Source organism: Plasmodium fragile (assembly GCF_000956335.1).
Source record: "Plasmodium fragile strain nilgiri unplaced genomic scaffold supercont1.28, whole genome shotgun sequence".
In the NCBI taxonomy this organism is placed as follows: Eukaryota; Apicomplexa; class Aconoidasida; order Haemosporida; family Plasmodiidae; genus Plasmodium; species Plasmodium fragile.
The window spans coordinates 89,381-96,515 of NW_012192608.1; the positions used below are offsets into that span (position 1 = coordinate 89,381).

Here is a 7,135-nt window from a genome sequence, read left to right on the forward strand (position 1 = left end):
TTTTTTTTTTTTTTTTTTTTTTTTTTTTTTTCCGATACCTACAAGGTCAATTTTGTATACCCCCTTACATGACGTTACTATGAGGACTCCAAAACACCGGAAAAAAAAAAGGAAATATTCTCTTATATTTTTTTACAACACGGGAAAAACATACAAATGACAATATTTTTCCTTTTAATTTTTTTTCCCTTTTTCACCAACCTTTGTGTTCCCTTTTTGTACATTTGGCGCCTATGCATTAGTCCCTTCTGCCCTTACCTGGGAATTATTATCGTATATGCATTTCCTGTTTGGACGCGTTCATTGGAACCATACCGTTTCATTAAGCTGTAATTCCATCAATGCAAAGAAAACCACTGAATAATTATGTGCCTGTTCTTTTTTTTCCACCCGCCCCCGGAAAACCACAAAAATTGGGGGCAGGGAAAAGACGGCATGCATAACTCGATGCAAATGCAAAAAAAAAAAAAAAAACTCCTTTTAAAAATTGCAAGGCAGCAAATTGGTAAAAAAAAAATCTGGACATTATTACAACTTGGAAAAATGAAAAAAGGGAACCAGTCCATTTGGATGTATTATGGCCATGGAAAGAAAAACAAAAAAAAAAAAAAAATGACCCTGTTGGTGTAACTAAAAAAAAGTACAAACAGAAATGATGATTCTTTTCCCTGCACCTAATGGAGATAAATAATTAATGTTGCCCTTCTTCCTGCCGTATGATGTTATTTAACATGGAGGAACGAAAAAGACGCATCTTATCTTAGCACATAACTACTGAACAAATTGATCATTAAGCATTTATACACATAATACATAAAGTGTACAATTGCCAGCTGCTGATATGGATTGTTAAGGCACAAAATCGTTTTCTTTTTTTTTTTTTTTTTTTTTTGTTTGGACGGGTGGACACAGTTCATTTTAAATGTGATGTCTACGTCGCCTTTCCTTAAGTGGAAATTAAAAGCGGAATGAGAAAAAGTGCCATTTATGTGGATATCATTTCATCCCTTTTTTTCAATTCTTTCCAAAAGTAGTTTATGTCAAAATTGTTTTATATGCACTTATAGCGCAGCAGTTTAACAAACAAAAAAAAAAAAAAAAAAAAAAAAATTCTTCTATTTAATTACATTATGAAAAAGACCTCCTGCTAGTTATTACAGGTGGAAAAAGGAAACATATGTAATGAATGCTCTTCGTTATTGAAGAAGAACAACTATTACATGAAATAACTCGGGGGGGGGGTAAGGAGACACTGATATTTTACTCACAAATGGGCTTTCTTCCAATGTATACACAAAATGCATAAAAAAACATTCAAAATATGCTTCTGTCTATAGTGTTTTTATAACTACTAATGTGTCATTATTTCTTCAGCCCACAGGGGGTGGGGTCGGGCCCAAACAGAGCAATTCGTCCAATTCGCACAACGTTGTAATGCGACATGGCGCCTTTAACAACTCCAGTGAGCTATCTTAAAAAGGCACGTAATGCTTCTTACCTCCCCTTTGCAAATTATACAAACGAGGCTTCTTCTAATAATCGCGCTATTTGTTACGTCACCGCCACTACCCCAACGGGTTCAATTTTAATCCTGATCATTATATCACTTTAACTTCTTTCCCTTTTTTTGAACTGCCTTGCGGGGGCGGTTGTCCGGTTTCTTAGCTCCATTGTATCCATTAATACCTTTACCGCCATCACCACCTCGTGCACCTGCGCCATCGTTATTCTTTTGCCAGTTCTTCCTAACCCCTGTGGCATTTTTCGACTTGTCCATTTTCCCCTTTCCGTTCACCAACACGTTCAGCTTCAGTTCTTTTATAATGGAACGAAAACTTTTGAGTTTGTTTCTATCCTCCTGTTCATCACTCTTTTGTTTTTTCTTTTTGGCCTTGCGGCTGCTCTGCTTATCAGAGTCCTTTTTACGGGCGCTGTCACCTCGAGCATGATCTTCACCATCTCGACTCACACCCGTGGAGTCAGCACACGACATGTCACTCTTCATGTTTAACTTCCTTAGGTGCAATTTTTCCTTGTTCGTCATGAACCACTCCCTGGGTGGCCTACTCATAATTTCGTCCTTAAACTGAATGATGTTTTTAATTTTCTCAATAGACTTGGTGGCTTTATCAATTTCCTTGTTTTCCTTTTCCTCCTTTATCATTTCCTTAATTTGTTTTTTTTTCTTCCTCAATAAATCATCCCAGTGCACAATGCTATCATTGGATATGTTCCTACGAAATATTTTAGCATTTTTGCTTTTTTTCAATCCTTTAATTATTTTCTTCACATCCGTTTTTTCATTAGGTCTATACAGAGTACTCGCCGTACCGTCCTTCCCTATCCTTGCTGTTCTTCCAATCCTATGCACGTACTTAATAACGTTCGATGGTAAGTTATAATTAATCACATACAAAATATGATCAATATCCAATCCTCTAGATGCTAATTCCGTACATAATAAAAAGTCCACTTCATTTTTCTTAAATTTCAAAATGGATTCTATTCTCTTCTTTTGAGTAAGTGAACCATGTAACTCTGCACATTTGAAATTGAACAAGGAAAAAATTAAATACATTAGATGTGTCTCTTTTTTTGTCTTAAAAAAAATGATCGCATGATTCTTATACACATTACTGCACAGATGCAGTAGGGCTGCTCTTCTATACTTTTCATTTACAATATTCACAAATTCTTGATTTAATTTTTCTGAAATTTTAAATGATTTTAAGATTTTTTTATTGCTAATGCAACTGGGCACAACATCCCCCTTTGCATCTACTTTTCTATTATCCACTCCGCTTTGTATAAAAATTGGGTTCTTAAGAGAAAAATTAGCTAGCTCCTTGATATCCCTAGTTAAAGTAGCTGAAAAAAATAAAATCTGCTTCTTAAATTTACACACATCTAACACTTTTAAGCATTCCTCCTTAAATCCCAACTCCAACAATTTGTCCGCTTCATCAAAGACTACCACTTCTAAGTAGTTTATAAAATCACTGGAGGAGTTCAACAACAAATCTAAAATCCTTCCTGGAGTACAAATGAAAATGTCTTTCTTCTTTTTGTACTCATGCTCCTGTTGCTTTACGTCTATTCCTCCACAGAAAAGTGAATATGTAATGGACACATATTTTGTCATACTCTTCACAACGTCGTAACACTGAAGGGCTAGTTCCCTCGTTGGTAAAAGTATTAAACTTTTTGTTACGCAGATGCTCCTCGGATTATAACTTCTCACTTTTATGTTGGGACTGTGTAACAGTCTTTCTAATATGGGCAACACGAACGCCAGCGTTTTTCCTGAACCCGTTTCTGAGTTAGCTAAAATGCTTTTCCCCTCCAGGGCTAGAGGTATCACATCCCGTTGGATAAACGTGGGATTGTTGAACTTGCCCTCGTAGAGCACCTTCAGGAACGGCCTCGAGATGTACAGGTCACTCCACAGCGTGTTCCGGTCGATGACGCTGCTGCTGTCCTGCTCCTTCGGGCTGTCCCTATTGGGGGTTTCTTCATGTTCGCTTCCTACATCCCTATCATCACTTTCCACGTCCTCATGTTCGACTCCCACATCTTGTTCTTCGCCCTCCATCACTTTCTCATTTGCAGAATGCGTCTCAACATCCATCCCTTCAGTCTGCTCGTCCATATGGATGATATTCTTCCCCCTGATGTTTTTTTTTTTTTCTCTACCTTCTTTGCGTCCCCCTCTATGCAAAATAAGCGCTTCGCTTCTTGCGTTTTAACTTGCTCGTAGATTTTTGTTCTACTGCTTTGGTGGCAATATTTTATGCTCTCCGTAAGCAGCCTTTTTCATTACACGTATATTTCCGTGTCCATAGGAATGTCCCTAGCTCTGTACGTTCTTACGTACGTTTGGAAGGACAACCACGAGCACAATAATGATACACGCTGCGAAGTTTTCCTCACCAAATATAAGTACTACGTTCCATAAAACTCCTTCACAGCTCCTTGTCTCACTTGTTCTCGTACTTCCGCAAGAGGAACTCTCGCACGTAGCAAACAATTTTGTTGCTAAGCGGGGCTGCTCATTACAGCGTCTTCCTTCCTGACCCCCTATTTTTGCATATTACAAATATTTCGCGCACCTGGATTGTTCTCTATTTGGTGACAACGATTCTGCTTTATATATTATTAGATAATCGATCCACCGGGGGTGGGGGTAAAAAGCTTTCTTGGGTTCCTTCTCGCAGTGACTACCTGCGCAATGGCCTTATTACGTACTTCTATTTTTTTTTGTTAAGTCGTTTTATTGATGCCTTGACCTAGACCTCTCACGTTAGGAAAAATTTCCCGCATTCGCTTCAATATCTTTTCTCAGTTGTCGCTTTTAAAAATTAAAGAGACAATGGGAAAAAAATAAAAGGTGGCGCAAATTGCGAACGAGCTTGTTAACGGGAGTTTTTAACTCTTAATTTAATGTTCTTCCCTCGCTATATTTTTTTCTCTATTTTTTAATTTTATGCTTGTCAGAAGGGAGTTAATAAAAGCGTGCAAAATGAGCATATAATATAACGTTGTATGTACCGCGTTCTGCACGTGTTTGTACTTTTCCCTTTTCAGCTATTTTTTTTTTGCCCCTATTTTTTTCGACGAATTTGCACCTGAAGGGTGGCGCGCGGATGCCTCGAAATTTGTTGTTATCGCGTCAACGTTCAAAATGATGAAAAGTATTTTTTTTTTTTTTTTGTTATCAGTGTTTATCATTGCCTTCTCTTAAAAGGGTAATTTTTTAAAATGGTGTACTTCCCACTTTTCACCCATTTGGTCACATAACCCATGGGTTGTGCTTCCTACACCGGGGTGAACAATTTTTCCTCTGCTCGGTTGCTTCCCGCCCTTATGGGCTTTTATATACCCCACGAGAAAATCGCGTCCCCGCATCAGTTTTTTGGCACAGTTAGGGAATACCCATAGGTGGTACTTCGGCAGGCAGCATTGCACATATGTTCCCCTACAGTGACATTCACTCGAGTCACACTCCTGCGTAAGACGAAATGGTTTTCCAGAGAGTCGGAAATAACACCGCTTGAACGTTCCCCTTATAAGTGCGGGGGAGGGAAGCTACTCCACTTCGCAATCGCTGCCAAATTTGCGCACCATACATCGAACTGCGGTAAAAACACCGCGAAAACATCCCCAACGGAACGATGCTACACCTCGTGGCAGCACACCTCCGAGGGTCTCCCTCCCGCATGAAGAACCTACTCACATCCCGCACGAAACGTTCGTACGAAATACGACCCGCGCGTAAGTCGCCCCTGTGTAAACAATTCTCGACTGAAATCAAGCACCCCTCCCCAGACAATGTCCTACCAGAAAACGCCGTAACATATGATACCCCCAATTTCCACTTCATCATTTATGGCATATTGCATGGACAGATAAATGAAAAAAGGTGTAGCGGAAAGGACGCATCGGAATTTTTGAGCAAAGTAAAACCGCATTATGTTCTGCTAGAACTGTGTCAACAAAGACTAAGCAACATAATGGAAATCCTGTCGAACCAAGAAAAAAAAAAAAAATACGATAATAATTATAGCAAATTTACGTACCTGCCAAGAATACATAATGGCTTTTTACAAAATGAATTTTTACCCATCATTCAAAACTCCATAAAAAATAAGTGGAAAATATTTCCCCTCGATAGAAATATGAACACCGTTAGAAATCGACTCGATTCTAGACTCCTCTATGATACAAGTGCTTACAGAAAATTCTTCACGTACTGCGTTGAATCCATATCGCTCAGGCACTACTCCTTTGAGGAGTTTACGAAACTGTACAAACAGTATGACTCGTCGAGCGCAACTCAGAAAGGCCCCCTTTGCCCTGGTACACCAGCAGAAGGCACCAGGGACACTCCCACGGAAGGTGCCCATGAAGGGGAACTTGGCATGGATACATACAATGAACACAAGGTGCGTGGCAAGTTCGCATCGGAGTCAGCAGAAGAGGGTGGGATCGAACAGGGTCGTATCTCTACGCCGCAAAATGACGACCAACAGGGCGAAAGGGAAATTTGGAAAAAACTACACATGCTCCACACGCTGAACGAAAGACTGAAAGATCTCTCCAAGCCGACTTACGACATACTCGTGGAAGAAAAATGTAAATACATGGCGAACAACATCTGGTGTTTCCTCCTCAATAATGAAGAAAATTTCTTCGAAAACACCACCGTAAAGAAGACCATTTGTGTCCTCTGCAGTGCCAATATAGTACATAAATTGGTTCAGGAGATGGACAGTGCATACATGACTCTATGTAAAAGATATGAATCTAATATAAGTAACAACAGTACGGAGCGTCTGGTATTTGAAAATCCCTATACCTCGTATGGCACGTATGTAAATCCACACTGGCCCCTCATTCTTATCAAATACTATTTCATTCCTTCCATCATTTTATATGCTACACTGAACACGTTTTATACGCTCACTGCATGGATTTACAATTCTAATTTCCAGAGAAATTCTTCGCCTTCGCATAAAATCATAGACATAGAGGTGTAAGAAAAAAAGGGGTGAATTGATAATGCCCCCCTTTTTTTTATTTTTTTTTTTTTTAATGTTAAAATTTTGCAAAGTTACCATTTCACATTTTTATTTGCGTGAAGCCGGTGGGTGATCAGATCCGCGCAATCCAACGTGACTTATGTGACAGGACAAGTACCCTCTGAAAAGCGGGGGGAAAAAAAACTCTTTCTTTACGTTTCCCTTCAATTCATCACAATCGTTGTGCAGACCCCCGTGTGTGCACCTCCACACGACCTTACACTCTTTGCTGTATACGGTGTGTCAAATTGTAACCCTCATAAAGGGGCCTTTTTAAGTTCCCAATTTTCCTTTCTCCCGCATAGGGCGGATAAATTTTAACGGGACACATGATCGCTTCGTACAAGTGAAGCAAAAATGGAAGGTACACTCTTATATGGAAAAAAGTTATGCCTTTTTTTTTTTTTTTTTTCTCTATCTCTCGTGGGAGGACGAAGAAAAAATGACAAATAAACTACGCAAAATGTGCAAAGCGGTATTTTTTTTTTTTTTTTTTTTTTTTTTTTTATTTTCTCCCAATCCTTTTTTTTTTTTTTTTTTTTTTTTTTTTTTCTTGT

General features: G+C 38.9%; 2 protein-coding genes across 2 annotated transcripts; one reads left to right on the top strand and one right to left on the bottom strand.

The window, feature by feature from the left end:
- Positions 1-1,603: 1,603 nt before the first annotated feature.
- Positions 1,604-3,649, bottom strand: AK88_02738 (uncharacterized protein; the record flags this gene model as incomplete). The annotated part of the gene is made up of 1 exon (XM_012480361.1): positions 1,604-3,649. The coding sequence occupies one exon, from the start codon at positions 3,647-3,649 to the stop codon at positions 1,604-1,606; it is 2,046 nt and encodes a 681-aa protein (XP_012335784.1).
- A 1,522-nt stretch (positions 3,650-5,171) lies between these two features.
- AK88_02739 (uncharacterized protein) lies at positions 5,172-6,536 on the top strand (the record flags this gene model as incomplete). The annotated part of the gene is made up of 1 exon (XM_012480362.1): positions 5,172-6,536. The coding sequence occupies one exon, from the start codon at positions 5,172-5,174 to the stop codon at positions 6,534-6,536; it is 1,365 nt and encodes a 454-aa protein (XP_012335785.1).
- Positions 6,537-7,135: the final 599 nt, after the last annotated feature.